The sequence below is a fragment of the Haemorhous mexicanus genome, chromosome 34, assembly GCF_027477595.1.
Source record: "Haemorhous mexicanus isolate bHaeMex1 chromosome 34, bHaeMex1.pri, whole genome shotgun sequence".
Taxonomy (NCBI): domain Eukaryota; kingdom Metazoa; phylum Chordata; class Aves; order Passeriformes; family Fringillidae; genus Haemorhous; species Haemorhous mexicanus.
The window spans coordinates 80,925-99,074 of NC_082374.1; the positions used below are offsets into that span (position 1 = coordinate 80,925).

Sequence of the window (18,150 nt, forward strand, 5' to 3'; positions counted from 1 at the left end):
TTGGGAGTGAGGAACTGGGAATCAGGGATTTGGAATGAGAAACTGGGAATCAGGAATCAGGATCCAGGAATCAATGAGGAATCAGAAATCAGGAATCAGGAATCAATCAGGAAGGGGGAATCAATCAGGAATCAAGAACCAGAAATAAATCAGGAATCAAAAATCAATCAGGAATCAACCAGGAATCAGGAACCAGAAATCAATCAGGAATCAAAAATCAGGAACCAGGAACAAGGAACCAGAAATCAGGAACCAGGAATCAAGACTCAATCAGGATTCAATCGGGAATCAATCAGGAATCAGAAATCAGGAATCAATCAGGACTCAAATCAGGAATCAATCAGGACTCAGGAATCAATCAGGACTCAGGACTCAATCAGGACTCAGGACTCAATCAGGAATCAATCAGGAATCAATCAGGACTCAGGAATCAATCAGGAATCAATCAGGAATCAATCAGGACTCAGGAATCAATCAGGACTCAGGAATCAATCAGGAATCAATCAGGACTCAGGAATCAATCAGGAATCAATCAGGACTCAATCAGGACTCAGGAATCAATCAGGAATCAATCAGGACTCAGGAATCAATCAGGACTCAGGAATCAATCAGGAATCAATCAGGACTCAGGAATCAATCAGGAATCAATCAGGACTCAATCAGGACTCAGGAATCAATCAGGACTCAGGAATCAATCAGGAATCAATCAGGACTCAGGAATCAATCAGGAATCAGGAATCAATCAGGAATCAATCAGGACTCAGGAATCAATCAGGAATCAATCAGGAATCAATCAGGACTCAGGAATCAATCAGGAATCAATCAGGACTCAATCAGGACTCAGGAATCAATCAGGAATCAATCAGGACTCAGGAATCAATCAGGAATCAATCAGGACTCAGGAATCAATCAGGAATCAATCAGGACTCAGGAATCAATCAGGACTCAGGAATCAATCAGGAATCAATCAGGACTCAGGAATCAATCAGAGCACCCACTCCAGAGTGACCCATCCCAGGATGGACCGTCCCTGCAGCCTCACCAGGCAGGGGCTGCTCCTGTTCACCTGCCCCAAACTTTGGGATTTTGGTGGGATCGTGGGATGGTTTGGGCTGGAAGAGCCTCCAGGGAGAGGGAGCCCCCAGTCCTCACCTTCACCAGCTCAAAGGGGAATCTCTCGTGGAAAATCCGGTTGATCCTGGCGCCCCCGGAGAGCTCCAGAGTGTCCACCTGGTCCCCCGAGCCCTCAATCCTCTTCTCAAAGTCCACCCCGAACTGCTGCACCATCCTGGGGCAGGAAAACCGGGAATGAGGCAGCCAAACTTCCCCGAATTCCTCCAGCCGGGGTGGGAGAAGCGCAAATCCCCTTTTTCCTGCGGTGTGGGAGGGACAGAGCCCGCGCCCCCAGCCCCCAGGGATGCTCCAGGAGAGCTTTCCCCATCCCTCCCCCTGCAGGGACAGCAATTCCAGCTCCTCCCCGAGCCCAGGGGGAGCATTCCCAGCTGGGAAGGGCCAAACCCTGCCGGGACTGGGAGAGGAACCCACTGCAGCAGGGCTTTGGTTTTCCTGGCGGGGTCGTCGGGACGGAAGTTCTTGTACTCCTCCACCTCCTTCTCCAGGGAGAGCAGCTGGCTCTGCAGCTTGCTCCGCAGCGAGGGCAGCGTCTCCCGGATGTGGTTGGTCAGTTGCTGCCAGGGATGGGGGAAACTCAGCCGGGAGCACGGGACATTCCGCTTTTCCAGGCGGGAATGGGCAGGAAGGGGCCGTCCCACCCGGAAAATTCCCCTTTTCCAGGTGGGAATGGGCAGGAAGGGGCCGTCCCACCCGGAAAATTCCCCTTTTCCAGGTGGGAATGGGCAGGAAGGGGCTGTCCCACCCGGAAAATTCCCCTTTTCCAGGTGGGAATGGGCAGGAAGGGGCTGTCCCACCCCAGAAAATTCCCCTTTTCCAGGTGGGAAGGGGCTGTCCCATGCCGAAAATTCCTGTCCCACCTGATTATTCCCCTTTTCCAGGTGGGAATGAGCAGGAAGGGGCTGTCACACCGGGAGAATTCCCCTTTTCCAGGTGGGAAGGTGCTGTCCCACCTGGACCACTCCCCTTTTCCAGGTGGGAAGGGGCTGTCCCACCCTGAATATTCCCCTTTTCAGATGGGAAGGGTCTGTCCCACCCGGACCACTCCCCTTTTCCAGGTGGGAAGGGGCTGTCCCACCCTGAATATTCCCCTTTTCCAGGGGCAAAGGGTCTGTCCCACCCGGACCACTCCCCTGTTCCTGGCAGGAAGGGCCAGCAGGGTCTGTCCCACCCGGACCATTCCCTGCTCCCCTCAGGAAGGCCAGCAGGGTCTGTCCCACCCGGACCATTCCCCTGCTCCCCTCAGGAGGGCCAGCAGGGTCTGTCCCACCCGGACCATCCCCCTGTTCCAGATGGGAAGGGTCTGTCCCACCCGGACCATTCCCCTGCTCCCCTCAGGAGGGCCAGCAGGGTCTGTCCCACCCAGACCATTCCCCTGTTCCCCCTCAGGAGGGCCAGCAGCGCCGTCCCACCTGGTTGAGCACCCTCTGCAGGTGCGGCGTGCCCATGCGCTCGGCCATGTGCCGGTAGGCCGGGTGGGACAGGAAGAACTTGCGCTCGGCCGCCAGCGCGGCGCGGATGTCCTTCTTGCCATCGATGTCCTTCTGGCTGCGGTTCACCACCCCGATGTAGCCTGGCACGGAGGGGACACTGAGGGACCCGGCCCGGGAACGGCACCCACAGGGCACGGGGGGCACTGGGGACACAGGGGGACACGAGGGACACAGGGGGACACAGGGCAGGGGACACTGAAGGACCCGGCCCGGGAATGGCACCCACAGGGCACGGGGGGCACTGGGGACATGGGGGGACATGAGGGACACAGGGCAGAGGACACTGGGGACACACAAAGTGACCTGAGGGGACACACAGAGTGAGCTGAGGGGACACAGGGGACAGGGGATAGAGTGACCTGAGGTGACACACAGAGCGAGCTGAGGGGACACAGGGGACACACAGAGCAAGCTGAGGGGACACAGAGCAAGCTGAGGGGACACAGAGCAAGCTGAGGGGACACAGAGCAAGCTGAGGGGACACAGAGTGAGATGAGGGGACACGGGGGACACACAGAGCAAGCTGAGGGGACACAGATCGAGCTGAGGGGACACAGAGTGACCTGAGGGGACACAGAGTGACCTGAGGGGACACAGAGTGAGCTGAGGGGACACAGGGGACACACAGAGCAAGCTGAGGGGACACAGAGCGAGATGAGGGGACACAGAGCGAGATGAGGGGACACAGAGTGAGATGAGGGGACACGGGGGACACACAGAGCAAGCTGAGGGGACACAGATCGAGCTGAGGGGACACAGAGTGACCTGAGGGGACACAGAGTGACCTGAGGGGACACAGAGTGAGCTGAGGGGACACAGGGGACACACAGAGCAAGCTGAGGGGACACAGAGCGAGATGAGGGGACACAGAGTGACCTGAGGGGACACAGAGTGACCTGAGGGGACACGGGGGACACGCAGGGCCCCGGGCCCGGCCCTACCTCTCCGCAGGGGCAGCAGTTTGTTCTCCAGCACGTCGCGGGCGTCGGTGCCTTCGTCCATCAGGTCCAGCTTGGTGATGACCCCGATGGTCCTGAGGCCTGCGGGGCCAAGGGGTGACCCCAATGAATCCCAGCCAAGCACAACTTGGGGGACCCACGGAACAGAGAGGAGGGGGCAGGAGAGGAGGAGGAGGAGGAGGAGGAGGAGGAGGAAGAGGATGAGGAGAAGGAGGAGGAAGAGGATGAGAGCAGGAGGAAGAAGAGGATGAGAGAAGAAGGACAAAGAGGATGAGAGGAGGAGGACAAAGATGATGAGGAGAAGGAGGACGAAGAGGATGAGGAGAAGGAGGAAGAAGACGATGAGGAGAAGGAGGACAAAGAGGATGAGAGAAGGAGGACGAAGAGGATGAGAGAAGGAGAAAGAAGAGGATGAGAGAAGGAGAAAGAAGGGGATGAGAGTAGGAAGACGAAGAGGATGAGAGCAGGAGGACAAAGACAATGAGGAGGAAGAAGAAGAGGATGAGGAGAAGGAGGATGAAGAGGATGAGAGCAGGTGAAAGAAAAAGATGAAAGAAGAAGGACAAAGAGGATGAGAGCAGGAGGACAAAGAGGATGAGGAGAAGGAGGACGAAGAGGACGAGGATAAGGAGGACAAAGAGGATGACGAGAAGGAAGACAAAGAGGACAAGAAGAAGGAGGAAGAAGAGGATGAGGAGAAGGAGGACAAAGAGGATGACGAGAAGGAGGACAAAGAGAAGGAGAGCAAGAAGAAGAAGAGGGTGAAAGAAGGACAAAGAAGATGAGAGCAAGAGGAAGAAGAGGAGGAGGAGAAGGAGGACAAAGAGGACGAGGAGAAGGAGGAAGAGGAGGACGAGGGAGCGACCCCCGTCCCCTTACCCTGCGGATCCACCTCCTTGGCCATCTTGAGCGCGTCCGAGTTGGCCAGGTCCATGTTGGCCGGCGTGACGGCCAGGATGAGGCTGCTCTCCCTGCTGATGAACTGCAGGATCATGTCCCGGATCTGGAACTCGATGTCCTGCGGCTGATCCCCCACCGGCACCTTGGTGATCCCCGGCAGGTCGATCAGGGTCAGGTTCAGCACTGGGGGGACACGGACGGGCTGAAGGGGGGATCCCGGCGGGATTCCCCATGGATTCGCTCCCGCAGGGCCCCAGAACCCCCCGGGTTTCCCGGATTTCCCCTCACCGTGCGGGGAGTACACGCGCAGGTTGATGGGCACGGGGGAGATGCCCTTGTTGGTGCCCGTCACCCGGTCGGTCTCCGCCTCGATCTCCTGCCGGACCTCGTCGAAATCCGTGAACTTCTTGGACTTGCAGTGCAGGAACTCGGCATATTCTGGAAGGGATTGGGAACGTGAAAAACTGGGAATGTTTGGGGGGGGGGGGATGGAGCAGGGCAGGGGGGTCTGCAGGGATGTGTGGGGAATGTGGGGAAGGGGCTGCAGGGCACCCAGGAGGGGCTGCAGGACCCCGAGGAGGGGCTGCAGGACCCCCAGGAGGGGCTGCAGGGCACCCAGGAGGGGCTGCAGGGCACCCAGGAGGGGCTGCAGGACCCCGAGGAAGGGCTGCAGGACATGGGGAAGGGGCTGCAGGACACCCAGGAGGGGCTGCAGGACATGGGGAAGGGGCTGCAGGACACCCAGGAGGGGCTGCAGGACCCCCAGGAGGGGCTGCAGGGCACCCAGGAGGGGCTGCAGGACCCCGAGGAGGGGCTGCAGGGCACCCAGGAGGGGCTGCAGGGCATGGGGAGGGGCTGCAGGACACGGGGAGGGGCTGCAGGACACCCAGGAGGGGCTGCAGGACATGGGGAAGGGGCTGCAGGACCCCAAGGAGGGGCTGCAGGACACGGGGAAGGGGCTGCAGGACCCCCAGGAACTCCTCTGGATCCCAGTCTGCCCCAAAAAAGGGATTTCAGCAGCTGTGGGGCCATGCTGTGGCTGCTGGGATGGTGCAACTTCCTTCCTCCTTCCCTCAGGGTGGGCAGAGCGGAAACCTCGGCGCTGCCAGGGCTGGAATCATCCCAGACAGCTCAGCCCTCAGCCCAGAGCCCTCATCAACCCTCCCACCGCCCCACGACCTCTTCCCAACCCTCCTCAGCTCCCAGGAGCCACTGAGGGCCCCAGGAGGTCACTGGGAGCTCTGGGATTCACCCAAATCCAGGGATTTTGGGCAGGAGAAGAGCCTGGCCACTCGAGGTGAAGGGGATCGAGGAATTCTCCCCGGATATCGGGATGGCTGATGGTAACCAAGGAAACCTGGCTGGGAAAGCAAGTCCCCCCCGTGGCCAGCTCAGCCTTCCCCGGCATTCCCAGGCGTTCCCAGAGCTCTCCCCCGCGTTCCTCCCCGATAAGAGGGGGATCTGGGAGCGCGGGGGCAGCGGCTGGAGCCGCGGGTGCCCCGTGGGAGCGCTGCCGCGCGCACAGCCCGGGGCTCCCAGGGAGCTCCTTCCCCGGTTCCCAGCCCCGTACCCGTCTTGGAGAAGATGAGCTGCAGGATGAGAGGCCGGCGAGTGACGATCCCAGAGCCACGGGGAAGGAAATCCCTGCCAGGGAGGAAAGGATGGGCCAATGAGTGAATGAATCCTGGTGGGACCAAGCCCTGCTCTCCTGGGGGAGAACAGGACGCTGCTGGCAGGGCAGGTCCCCGAGGAAAGCAGGAAATTCCCACAGAATTCCTTCTGGCCTCAGTGCCCAGAGCTTGTTTTGGGGGAATCCTGCCTGGAAAAGGTGGTGCTGCAAGGGCCAGTCTGGGCTGGGGCTGTCACCACCTCCTTCCCGAGCAGGGGCAGCGGGAACGGGACAGGGAAGTGCCTGCTGGGAATGGGAGTGATAAAACTGCCTGGGAGCGGCTCTGACGGGAACGGGACGGCACGGCCGTGCCAACACCACCACCCTGACGGTGTCACCCCGACGGTGTCACCCCGACACAGCCCGAGCCCTGTCCCGGGGCCGGGGTGACAGCCCAGAAATGCACTTCCTGCCCGACCGGGAGGACAGGTCCGGCGGGACAGCCCCGGGACAGCCCCGGGACAGCCCCGGGACAGCCCCGGGAGGGGAAAGGTGCAGTGCAGCTCGGGGAGGCCGGGCTGGGCCCAGAGGGAACGGCGATCTTCCCACAGAGGGGGTCCAACAGCTCTGGCTCTGCCGCTCCCTCCTTGTCCCAGCCCTGATCCCGGGGGAATCCAGGTGATCTTCTGCTCCCAGCCCCGATCCCGGGGGAATCCAGGTCATCTCCTGTTCCCAACTCTGATCCCGGGGGAATCCAGGTCATCTCCTGTTCCCAACTCTGATCCTGGGGGAATCCAGGTCATCTCCTTGTCCCAGCCCCCATCCCGGGGGAATCCAGGTGATCTCCTGCTCCCAGCCCCGATCCCAGGGGAATCCAGGTCATCTCCTTGTCCCAGGCCTGATCCCTGGGGAATCCAGGTGATCTCCTTGTCCCAGCCCCCATCCCGGGGGAATCCAGGTGATCTCCTGCTCCCAGCCCCCATCCCGGGGGAATCCAGGTCATCTCCTTGTCCCAGGCCTGATCCCTGGGGAACCCAGGTGATCTCCTGTTCCCAACTCTGATCCTGGGGGAATCCAGGTGATCTCCTTGTCCCAGGCCTGATCCCTGGGGAACCCAGGTGATCTCCTGCTCCCAACTCTGATCCTGGGGGAATCCAGGTGATCTCCTTGTCCCAGCTCTGATCCTGGGGGAATCCAGGTGATCCCCAGCTCCCAGCCCCAAATTAAGGTGATGTCCTTGTCCCTGATCCTGGGGCAATACAGGTGACCTCCTTGTCTCAGCCCCAATTATAGGGGAATCCAAGTGATCTCCAGCTCTCAGCCCTGATCCCGGGGGAATCCAGGTGATCTCCTTGTCCCAGCCCCCGTCCCAGGGGAATCCAGGTGATCCCCAGCCCCCATCCTCGGGGAATCCAGGTGATCCCCTTGTCCCAGCCCCCATCCCAGGGGAATCCAGGTGATCCCCAGCTCCCATCCCCGGGGAATCCAGGTGACCCCCTTGTCCCAGCCCCGGGGAATCCAGGTGATCCCCAGCCCCCATCCCGGGGGAATCCAGGTGACCCCCTTGTCCCTGCCCCCCCGGGATTCCCGGCTGCCCCAGCTGGAGTCACAGAGGCAGAGGAGAAGGAAGGACGAGGCCAGGTGGCAGGTGCCACCCAGCTCCGTGTCCCCGTGTCCCCGTGTCCGGCTGGGCAGGATCCGAGCCCTGCCGTGACGTGCAGAGGAGCCCCGGGACGTCACTGCCCGGATCCTGCCGCCTCCCACCTGGGCTCAGGTGTGACCGCGGCCAGCAGAGGGACACAGGGACACAGGGACACAGGGACAAAGGTCTCGGGGTGGAGGAGTGCGGTGGGAACTTCCCAAAGCCGAGAAAATCCCTGGGGAAACACCTGAGCGCGTCTCCATGGTTCCGAAACACCCAACCCTGGTTCCACCCAACTCCAAAGGATTCCTGACGGAATTCCCTGCACTCCTCTGGCCACGGCTCCCACGGATTTGCCCCTGGACACCTCCAGCCCCACCGGAGCCGGGGGACCCTCGTGGCCAATCCCTCGGGATGGTCACTGCCCTCGTCCTGTCCCCGTGGGATTCCGCTCTCCCTCTGACCCAGAGCCCGGGGCTCAGCCCCGCTCTGGGATCCCCCAGGCGTTCCTGCTGAGGCAGGAAAAGGATCCCCAGCCCGGGCTGCACCCCGGCCTTCCCTTGGGCACATAATGCCCCATTGAGGTCAGGGACTGTCCCCACCCCCAGGGGACAACGGCTCCATTGTCCCCCAGGCCAGAGACAGCTCCGGGAAGGGCTGGGACGCCGGGACAAGGCTGCACAGAGGGATGTTGGGGCCACAAAGAATCCTGGTGACAATTCCCTCGCTGCTTCTCCCACTGAAGTCAGGGATTGAGGCGCTCCAGGCCCCTCACCACCAATCCCAACCCCCTCAAGGATGTCCCAGTGAGGCCAGGCCCTTCCCCAGGAAGAAATTCCAGCCCACTCAGGCTAAGGCATGGACTTAGAGGGCTCCCTGCCCAATTCCTGGTCTCTCCAAGGGACTTTGGGCACCTCAGGATTATCTCCCCGTGCACTGTGAGGGTACAAACCCCACAGAAACAGCAGCATGGCCTCCCACCACAGATCCAGGGCCTCCCAGGATGGATCCAGGCCTTCCTGGTGGCTGGGAAAAACCGAGCTAAAGCTCCAGCAGCTGCACAAATCGAGAGAATAAACTCCCCAGGGGCAGTTTCCGAGCCCAGCTCGATGGATCCCTGCAGATCAGATCGTTGGGACAGTGGGAACAGCCCCGAGGCCCCGGCTCAGCCCAGCCCAGCTGGAATTGGTGATCCAGAGGAAAATCCCCAGCCCTGCTCAGCCCCAGAGCTGCCCCTAAACCTGGGATGGACAGGGCCAGGTCAGCATTCCTCGCCATCCCGGACACCCCTGGGGTGTAATTAACCCTAATTAGCACGACGAGGTGGGGAAGGATTCCCGGATGGACGGACCCACTGCGACACAAAGGGGTTTAATTATCTAATTATCGGGGATGGTTTTCCAGCAGTGCCGTCATTAAAGGCTGCCGGAATTCCCGGGAATTCAGGATGGGGAATAACTCCACCTGGAAAAGCCCAAATCCAGGCTGGGAATCCGGCCTGCACTGGGATAGAAGGGAGAAGTGATGGATCCCAGCCTGGATCGGGATCCACTCGGAGAAATGCCACAGGAGGGGAGGGACCCAGGGGGGAAAGCAAAGCCCCGCCGGAGCTCCCACTTCCAGAGGAAGGGGTGTCCAAACCAGCCTGAAACAGCGGGAAAACCACGTGGCTGGGAATTTTGGGAAGGCAGAGGGTGAGGGGAGGGCGGGATGGAGCGACACCAGGGCAAGGAGGCTTCTGCCGGTGCCCCGGTGCCGCAGGAAGCGACAGCCCCGCACCGAGAGCGGGAGAGGACGCGGCAGCCGGCAGGAACCGGCTCGGCACGGCTGGGGCGAGCGGCTGATGCGCACAAAGGCCAAGGGCCGGGGCAGCCCAGCGCGGGTCTCGGGCGTTTCTGGGATGACCCCCGTGCCCTGCCCCGCTCCCCGTTATCGGCGCGGCCACGCTCGGTTCCCGGGCCCATCCCAGCACCGCTCCTATCTCCGGGGCGCAGCCCCGCGGCGAGGATGATGATGGTGCTGGGGAGGAAGGCCCACATAACTCAGCATTGCCGAGGAATCCCGGGGTGGTGAGCCCGGGCACCGTCCGGTGCCGCTGCTCCAGGCACGGAACCGGCACCCAGCAGCGAAAACCGGGGAGCCCTCAGTGCCTACGGAACCCCCCGAATCCTTCCGGAACACGCTCAACCCCCGCTGCCCTCACTCCCATCGCGATTGACCGCCGTGACCCGAACCCCCCCAACCCCCCCCGCCACCACCGTACGGCCCGCCCCGCCCCACCCCGCTCCCGTTCCGCTCCCGTTCCGCTCCCGTTCCGCTCCCGTTCCCCCGAGCGCGGCCGGCCGGCACCGAGCCCCTCCCGTTAGGAGCCGCGTTCCGGCGGGCGCGGCCTCGCTCGGGCCCCGCCGCTGTCCCGGCCCCGCCGCTGTCCCGGTCCCGCCCCGGTCCCGTCCCCGCTCGGGCCCCGTCCCGGTCCCGGCGCCGTTTGCGCGGCTCTTGCGCCGTTTGCGCGGCCCGTGCGCCGCTGGCGCAGCGCGGGCCCGGCTCCGCCGGCCGCGCCCTTACGCCGCCGCTATTCCCGAACGCTCCCTACGCCCGTGGCGCCGCCCGCCGCTCCCGCCGCCCCGGCCCGCCACCGCCGCCGCCCTCCCCGCCGCTGCCGCCGCCGCCGCCGCCGCTCACCGGCCCACGAAGTTCTCGAGCACCGAGCTCTTGCCGGCGCTCTGCCCGCCCACCACGGCGATCTGCGGCAGGTCGAGGTGGCAGCTCTGCCCGATGGAGCTGAAGGCGTCTTGCAGCTTGTTGACCAGCGGGATGAGCTCCTCCATGCCCCGGTTGCCCATGGCGGCGCGGCGGTGCCGGGCCCGCGCTCCCGGCGGCGGCTCCTCCTCACGGGGCCCGCGGCGGCGGCGGCGGCCAAACTTCCCCTCAGAGTCTCCTCATCCGGCACCGCCGGGCCCGCCCCGCTCCCGCAGCTCGCGTCGCCATTGGCCGGCTGGTCTGCCCGTCACTGGAGTGTGCAGAGCGGATGGGAGCAGACAGCTGCCAATCATCCAGAAGGGCGGAACCGGGAAGACAAGCTCGTTCTCTATTGGTCTATCGGCCGTCGCTCATTGCTCACAGCCAATGGGAGGTGGCGCTGCTGTGTCAGCTGAGGCGGCGGGGATGCGGTCCCGCCCCTCACCGGTTCCGCCATTGAATTGGCGAACAGAGCTTCCCTCGGGAGCGCAGCCCCGGGAGCAGCCCCGGGAGCCCGCCCTGCTCTGCCTCCCCGCCGTCTCTTCCGCGTTAGACAGCGCGCCCGCCACTCCGAGCGGGCTGGCTAATGCAACCTAGAGAGGAATCCTAGAGAACAGAAAACCCTCTCGCAGTGAATCACCCGGCCGTCAGTCAGCGAGTCCTCCTCGCCCGTTGGCGTTCCGGTGTTTGGCGGCCCTCCCGTGACCGTCGAGCGCCGTGTGTTCCCTCACGGGGAACGACAGTCCCGAAGCGAAACCCCGGTGCTGGAGCCCCCCGGGGAACCGCCTGAGGACCCCTTCAGAGACCAGAACCAGCAGGAATTGGCTCCGCTCCCTGCCCTGTCGGGGTTGGGAGGGGTCTCTGCTGAATTTGGGCAATCCCTGGGGGGCTTTGGGCATCTCCGGACTGGGCCCTTCCCCATCCCCACAAGGCCCAACATGGCCCCGCGTTGCCGTGGTAACGGTCACTTCCGGCGGTGACACCACGCCTCTTCCGGTCACGTGCGGCGAAGATGGCGGCGCCCGCGGCGGGGCCGGTGCCGGTGCTGCGGATCGTGGCCGAGTGCGGGCGGAGCCGCGCCCGGGCCGGGGAGCTGCGGCTGCCGCACGGCACCGTGCCCTGCCCCGTGTTCATGCCCGTGGGCACCCGCGGCACCGCCAAGGGCCTGACGGCCGCGCAGCTGGCGGCGCTCGGCTGCCGCATCTGCCTCGGCAACACCTTCCACCTGGGCACGCGGCCGGTGAGCGGCACCGGGGGCTCCGGGGGGCTCCGCGGTTCACCCCGTGCCGTCCCTGCCCCGAGCTGCCTCAGTTCCCAAATTCCGGTGGAGATCGGAGCTGACGCCGCTCCCCCCGCGCGTTCCCGGCGCAGCCCCCGCCGTTCCCGGGGGATTCCCGGGGGGTCCCGCTCGGTTCCCGTGCTCCCGGCCGCCTTCCCAGCTCCGCTCTCTCCCTTCCCCGCAGGGCTCGGAGCTGGTCCGGCGCTTCGGGGGCCTGCACGGTTTCATGGACTGGCCGCACAACCTGCTGACGGTGAGGAGGGGGACGGGGACCCCTCCGGGACCCCAAATTTGGGGGAGCGGCACCCCCAGAGCCGCCCCGACAGGACCCCCGGTTGGGAGGGACCCCCAGGGGTGTGCCCCGAGCCTGGGGGGGGGTCCTGGCAGCCCCTGTCCCCAGTCCCGGGGTGTTTTGGGGTATTTTGGGGTATTTTGGGGTGTTTTGGGGGTCCCTTCCCCCTCAGCGCCCGTTTGGGGGTCCCCCAGGACAGCGGCGGCTTCCAGATGGTTTCGCTGCTGGAGCTGTCGCAGGTGTCGGAGGAGGGGGTTCGCTTCCAGCCCCCCCACGGCGGGGAGGAGATCCTGCTGAGCCCCGAGAAATCCATGGAGATCCAGAACGCGCTGGGTCAGCGCGGGGACCCCCGAATTCCAGGGGTGGGACCCCCAAATCCCGGGGGGTTGGGAAGGACAGGGGTGGGACCCCAAATCCCGGGGGTGGGACCCCCAAATTCCAGGGGTGGGACCCCCGAATCCAGGGGGGTTGGGAAGGACAGGGGTGGGACCCCAAATCCCGGGGGTGGGACCCCCGAATCCCGGGGGGTTGGGAAGGACAGGGGTGGGACCCCAAATCCCGGGGGTGGGACCCCCAAATTCCAGGGGTGGGACCCCCAAATTCCAGGGGTAGAACCCCCAAACCCGGGTCTGGGACCCCCAAATTCCAGTGGTGGGACCCTCAAATCCCGGGGGGGTTGGGAAGGACAGGGGTGGGACCCCCAAATTCCGGGGTCTGGGACCCCCAAATTCCAAGGGTGGGACCCCCAAATCCCGGGAGGGGACCCCCAAATCCCGTGGGGAGACCCCCAGATCCCGGGGGTGGGACCCCCAGATCCGGGGGTTGGGAAGGACAGGTGGGACCCCCCAAATTCCAGGGGTGGGACCCCCAAATCCCGTGGGGAGACCCCCAGATCCCGGGGATGGGACCCCCAGATCCCGGGGGGGTTGGGAAGGACAGGTGGGACTCCCAGATCCCGGGGGGGTTGGGAAGGACAGGTGGGACCCCCAAATCCCGGGGATGGGACCCCCAAATTCCAGGGGTGGGACCCCCAGATCCCGGGGGGGTTGGGAAGGACAGGTGGGACCCCCAGATCCCGGGGGGGTTGGGAAGGACAGGTGGGACCCCCCCCTTTCCCCCCAGGGGCCGATATCGTGATGCAGCTGGACGATGTCGTGAGCAGCACCACAAAGGGGCCGCGCGTCGAGGAGGCCATGCTCAGGTGGGGACCCCCTGTGAGACCCCCTGGGACCCTCCTGGGACCCCCTGACCCTCCTGGGACCCTCCTGAGACCCCTGACCCTCCTGGGACCCCTCGAGATCCCCTTGGGACTCTCCTGACCCTCTTGATACCCCTCTGGGACCCCCCCCCAACACCCTCGTGATCCCCCCTGAAATCCCCCTGACCCTCCTGGGATCCCCCTGACAGTCCTGGGACCCCCCTGATCCTCACGGGACCCCCCATGATACCCCCTTGACCCTCCAAGGACCCCTTCTGGGACCCCCCCCAGATCCCTCTGAGACCCCTCTGACCTTCCTGGGACCCCCTAGGACCCCCTTGACCCTCCTGGGACCCTCCCTGGGACCCCCTTGACAGTCCTGGGACCCCCCCGACCCTCCTGATACCCCCTAGGACCCCTTTGACCCTCCAAGGACCCCTCCTGTGACCCCCCTGACCCCCCTGAGACCCCCCTGAGACCCCCTTCACAGTCCTGGGACCCTCCTGAGACCCCTTTGACCCTCCTGGGACCCCCCTGACAGTCCTGGGGCCACCCTGACCCTCCTGATACCCCTTAGAACCCCCTTGAACCTCCAAGGACCCCTCCTGCGACCCCCCTGTGACCCCCTATGAGCCCCCTGTGAGACCCTCCAGACCTCCCTGAGACCCCCTGCGACCCCCCTGAGACCCCCTAGGACCCCCCTGGGCCCCCCTGTGAGACCCCTCCAGACTCCCAGGACCCCCCTGGGCCCCCCTGTGAGACCCTCCAGACCCCCCAGACTCCCCTGGGCCCCGCCGTGAGACCCTCCAGACCCCCCAGACTCCCCTGGGCCCCCCTGTGAGACCCTCCAGACCCCCCAGACCCCCCTGAGACCCCCTAGGACCCCCCAGATCCCCCTGGGCCCCCCTGTGAGACCCCCCAGGCCCCCCTGGGCCCCCCTGTGAGACCCCCTGAGACCCCCCAGACCCCCCTGGGCCCCCCCGTGAGACCCTCCAGGCCCCCCAGACCCCCCTGGGCCCCCTGTGAGACCCCCCAGACCCCCCTGGGTCCCCCTGTGAGACCCTCCAGACCCCCCAGACCCCCTGGGCCCCCCTGAGACCCCCCAGCCCCCCCCGGGCCCCCCCGTGAGACCCCCAGCCCCCCGGTGCCCCCCCAGGTCGGTGCGCTGGCTCGATCGCTGCGTGGCTGCCCACGGGCGCCCCGAGCAGCAGCTGCTCTTCGCCATCGTGCAGGGGGGGCTGGAGCCCGAGCTGCGCCTGCGCTGCATCCGAGGTGGGCCTTCCTCGCCCTCCTCATCCTCCTCACCCTCATCCCCGGGCCTTCCTCGCCCTCCTCATCCTCACCCCAGGGCCTTCCTCGCCCTCCTCATCATCCTTGTCCTCATCCCCGGGCCTTCATCGCCCTCCTCATCCTCATCACCCTCATCCCCGGGCCTTCCTCGCCCTCCTCATCCTCACCCCAGGGCCTTCCTCGCCCTCCTCATCCTCACCCTCATCCCCAGGCCTTCATTGCCCTCCTCATCCTCATCCCTGGGCCTTCCTCGCCCTCCTCATCCTCCTCACCCTCATCCCCGGGCCTTCCTCGCCCTCCTCACCCTCATCCCCGGGCCTTCCTCGCCCTCCTCATCCTCACCCTCATCCCCGGGCCTTCCTCGCCCTCCTCACCCTCATCCCCGGGCCTTCCTCGCCCTCCTCACCCTCCTCGTCCTCATCCCCAGGCCTTCCTCGCCCTCCTCATCCTCCTCATCCTCGTCCCTGGGCCTTCCTCGCCCTCCTCACCCTCCTCGTCCTCATCCCCAGGCCTTCCTCGCCCTCCTCATCCTCCTCATCCTCATCCCTGGGCCTTCCTCGCCCTCCTCATCCTCCTCACCCTCATCCCCGGGCCTTCCTCGCCCTCCTCACCCTCATCCCCGGGCCTTCCTCGCCCTCCTCATCCTCACCCTCATCCCCGGGCCTTCCTCGCCCTCCTCATCCTCATCCCCGGGCCTTCCTCGCCCTCCTCACCCTCCTCGTCCTCATCCCCAGGCCTTCCTCGCCCTCCTCATCCTCCTCATCCTCGTCCCTGGGCCTTCCTCGCCCTCCTCATCCTCATCCCCGGGCCTTCATCGTCCTCCTCATCCTCCTCACCCTCATCCCCGGGCCTTCATCACCCTCCTCATCCTCATCCCTGGGCCTTCCTCGCCCTCCTCATCACCCTCATCCTCATCCCTGGGCCTTCCTCGCCCTCCTCATCCTCACCCTCATCCCCGGGCCTTCCTCGCCCTCCTCACCCTCATCCCCGGGCCTTCCTCGCCCTCCTCATCCTCACCCTCATCCCCGGGCCTTCCTCGCCCTCCTCATCCTCATCCCCGGGCCTTCCTCGCCCTCCTCACCCTCCTCGTCCTCATCCCCAGGCCTTCCTCGCCCTCCTCATCCTCCTCATCCTCGTCCCTGGGCCTTCCTCGCCCTCCTCATCATCCTCGTCCTCATCCCCGGGCCTTCCTCGCCCTCCTCATCCTCACCCTCATCCCCGGGCCTTCATCGCCCTCCTCATCCTCATCCCCGGGCCTTCCTCGCCCTCCTCATCCTCACCCTCATCCCCGGGCCTTCATCGCCCTCCTCATCCTCATCCCCGGGCCTTCCTCGCCCTCCTCACCCTCACCCTCATCCCCGAGCCTTCCTCGCCCTCCTCATCCTCATCCCTGGGCCTTCCTCGCCCTCATCATCCTCGTCCTCATCCCCGGGCCTTCCTCGCCCTCCTCATCCTCACCCTCATCCCCGGGCCTTCCTCGCCCTCCTCATCCTTACCCTCATCCCTGGGCCTTCCTCGCCCTCCTCATCCTCACCCTCATCCCCGGGCCTTCCTCGCCCTCCTCATCATCCTCACCCTCATCCCTGGGCCTTCATCGCCCTCCTCATCCTCACCCTCATCCCCAGGCCTTCATCGCCCTCCTCACCCTCATCCCCGGGCCTTCCTCATCATCCTCACCCTCATCCCTGGGCTTTCCTCCTCATCCTCATCCCCGCTTGGGAGGGGCTGTGGGGGTCCTGGGGGGGTTCGGGGGCGATCTGGGGGTCCCGGGCGGAGGCTCAGGGGTGATTTGGGGGTCCGGGGGGGTCTCAGGGGTGATTTGGGGGTCCCGGGGGTCCCAGGGGTGATTTGGGGTGCTCTGGGGGTCCCGGGGGTGCTCTGGGGGTCCCGGGGGGTCCCAGGGGTGATCTGGGGGTCCGGGGGGGGTCCCAGGGGTGCTCTGGGGTGCTCTGGGGGTCCCAGGGGTGACCTGGGGGTCCCGGGGGTGCTCTGGGGGTCCCGGGGGGTCCCAGGGGTGACCTGGGGGTCCCGGGGGGTCCCAGGGGTGATCTGGGGTGCTCTGGGGGTCCCAGGGGTGCTCTGGGGGTCCCGGGGGGTCCCAGGGGTGACCTGGGGGTCCCGGGGGGTCCCGGGGGTGCTCTGGGGGTCCCGAGGGTGCTCTGGGGGTCCCGGGGGGTCCCGGGGGTGACCTGGGGGTCGCGGGGGGTCCCCTGTCCCAGCCATGACCCAGCGGGACGTGCCCGGCTTCGCCATCGGGGGCCTGAGCGGCGGCGAGGCCAAGGCGCAGTTCTGGCGCACGGTGAAGCTGAGCACCGAGCACCTGCCCCGGGACAAGCCCCGCTACCTCATGGGCGTGGGGTGAGTCCGGGGGTCCCCTCGGAGCCCCCCCAGAGCCCGCCGGGCTGGGGAGACCCCCGGAGTCACCCCTGATTCCCCCCCCCCCAGCTACGCCACCGACCTGGTGGTCTGCGTCGCGCTGGGCTGTGACATGTTCGACTGCGTGTTCCCCACCCGCACGGCGGTAAGGGGGGCCCGGGGGGGTTTGGGGACCCCTCCCCAGGGTTTGGGGGACCCCCGTAACCCGGCCCGGTCCCCCCGCAGCGTTTCGGTTCCGCCCTGGTGCCCTGGGGGTCCCTGCAGCTGAAAAGTCGGCGATTCGCCAAAGACTTCCGGCCCATCGACGCCGCCTGCGGCTGCCCCACGTGCCAGAGGTGGGCGGGGGGCTCCGGGGAGGCTCTCGGGGGTCCCCGAGGTGGGGCCAACCCCCCAAATTCCCCGTTCCCGCCCAGGTACTCCCGGGCGTACCTGCACGCGCTGCTGCGCTCCAACACGGCCGCGCTGCACCTGCTCACCCTGCACAACATCGCCTACCAGGTGGGGAGGGGGCTTTGGGGGGGCCCTGGGCGGGGGGCTCGGGGGTCTCCCCACCCCTCTGACCCCCGGGCCCCCCCAGATGAAGCTGATGGGCTCCATCAGGGACAGCATCCTGCGGCAGCGCTTCCCGGAGTTCGTGCGGGAGTTCATGGACACCATGTACGGGGGGCGGGGGGGACCCCCGGCCTGGGCTCGGGAGGCCCTGGAGGCTGTGGGGATCACCCTGGGCTGAGGGGAGCCCCCGGATCCCTGGGGAACCCCCCAGACCCCTGGGAACCCCCTGGATCCCTGGAGAACCCCTGGATCCCTGGGGAACCCCCCAGATCCCTGGGAACCCCCCTGATTCCTGGGAACCCCCCTGGATCCCTGGGGAACCCCCCAGGGCCCTGGAGAACCCCTGGATTCCTGGGAACCCCCCTGGGAACTCCCCCAGGATTCCTGGGGACCCCCTGGATCCCTGGGAATGCCCCCCGAGATTCCCTGGGGAGCCCCCCCAGTTCCCAGGCCCCACCCTTCCCCCCCCGTGTATTTTTAAACGGTTTTTTTTTGGTATTTTTTTACTATTTTGGGGTTTTTAAGGGGTGGGAAATAAAAGAGTTTGGAAGGGAAATGGCTCACGTGGTTCCCTAAATGGGGCTGGGGGTCCTAAATGGGGCTGGGGGTCCTAAATGGGGCTGGGGGGGATCCTAAATGGGACGGGGGGGTCTAAATGGGGCTGGGGGGTCTAAATGGGGCTGGGGGGGC

General features: G+C 65.4%; 2 protein-coding genes across 9 annotated transcripts in view; one reads left to right on the top strand and one right to left on the bottom strand.

Moving 5' to 3' along the window:
- Window positions 1–10,654, bottom strand: part of DNM2 (dynamin 2) — a 32,000-nt gene extending 21,346 nt beyond the window's left edge. For 4 of the 6 annotated variants that reach the window (XR_009490024.1, XM_059872095.1, XM_059872094.1 and 1 more), the window contains exons 1-8: window positions 10,417–10,654; window positions 6,054–6,127; window positions 4,772–4,921; window positions 4,463–4,666; window positions 3,566–3,664; window positions 2,544–2,704; window positions 1,546–1,688; window positions 1,153–1,288 (exon numbers count right to left, since the gene is read on the bottom strand). Coding sequence is in view for 5 of the 6 variants with exons in the window: in XM_059872095.1 (XP_059728078.1) it covers window positions 1,153–1,288; window positions 1,546–1,688; window positions 2,544–2,704; window positions 3,566–3,664; window positions 4,463–4,666; window positions 4,772–4,921; window positions 6,054–6,127; window positions 10,417–10,577 (1,128 nt within the window). In the remaining variant the exon portion in view is untranslated. The remainder of the gene's footprint in view (window positions 1–1,152; window positions 1,289–1,545; window positions 1,689–2,543; window positions 2,705–3,565; window positions 3,665–4,462; window positions 4,667–4,771; window positions 4,922–6,053; window positions 6,128–10,416) is intronic. The other 2 variants (XM_059872097.1, XM_059872096.1) reach the window with 1 other exon arrangement.
- Window positions 10,655–11,354: 700 nt separating this feature from the next.
- Window positions 11,355–18,058, top strand: QTRT1 (queuine tRNA-ribosyltransferase catalytic subunit 1). 3 transcript variants are annotated; one of them, XM_059872099.1, is made up of 10 exons: window positions 11,360–11,713; window positions 11,937–12,005; window positions 12,239–12,377; window positions 13,167–13,245; window positions 14,399–14,514; window positions 16,752–16,890; window positions 16,978–17,053; window positions 17,134–17,243; window positions 17,322–17,406; window positions 17,509–18,058. In XM_059872099.1, exons 1-10 carry the CDS (start codon window positions 11,486–11,488, stop codon window positions 18,034–18,036), a joined length of 1,569 nt encoding a protein of 522 aa, XP_059728082.1. In that variant the 5' UTR covers window positions 11,360–11,485; the 3' UTR covers window positions 18,037–18,058. The 3 variants fall into 3 exon arrangements, with proteins under 3 accessions (XP_059728083.1, XP_059728082.1, XP_059728084.1); XM_059872101.1 differs by having other exon boundaries at window positions 11,372–11,713; window positions 17,486–17,743; XM_059872100.1 differs by lacking the exons at window positions 14,399–14,514; window positions 16,752–16,890 and having other exon boundaries at window positions 11,355–11,713.
- Window positions 18,059–18,150: the final 92 nt, after the last annotated feature.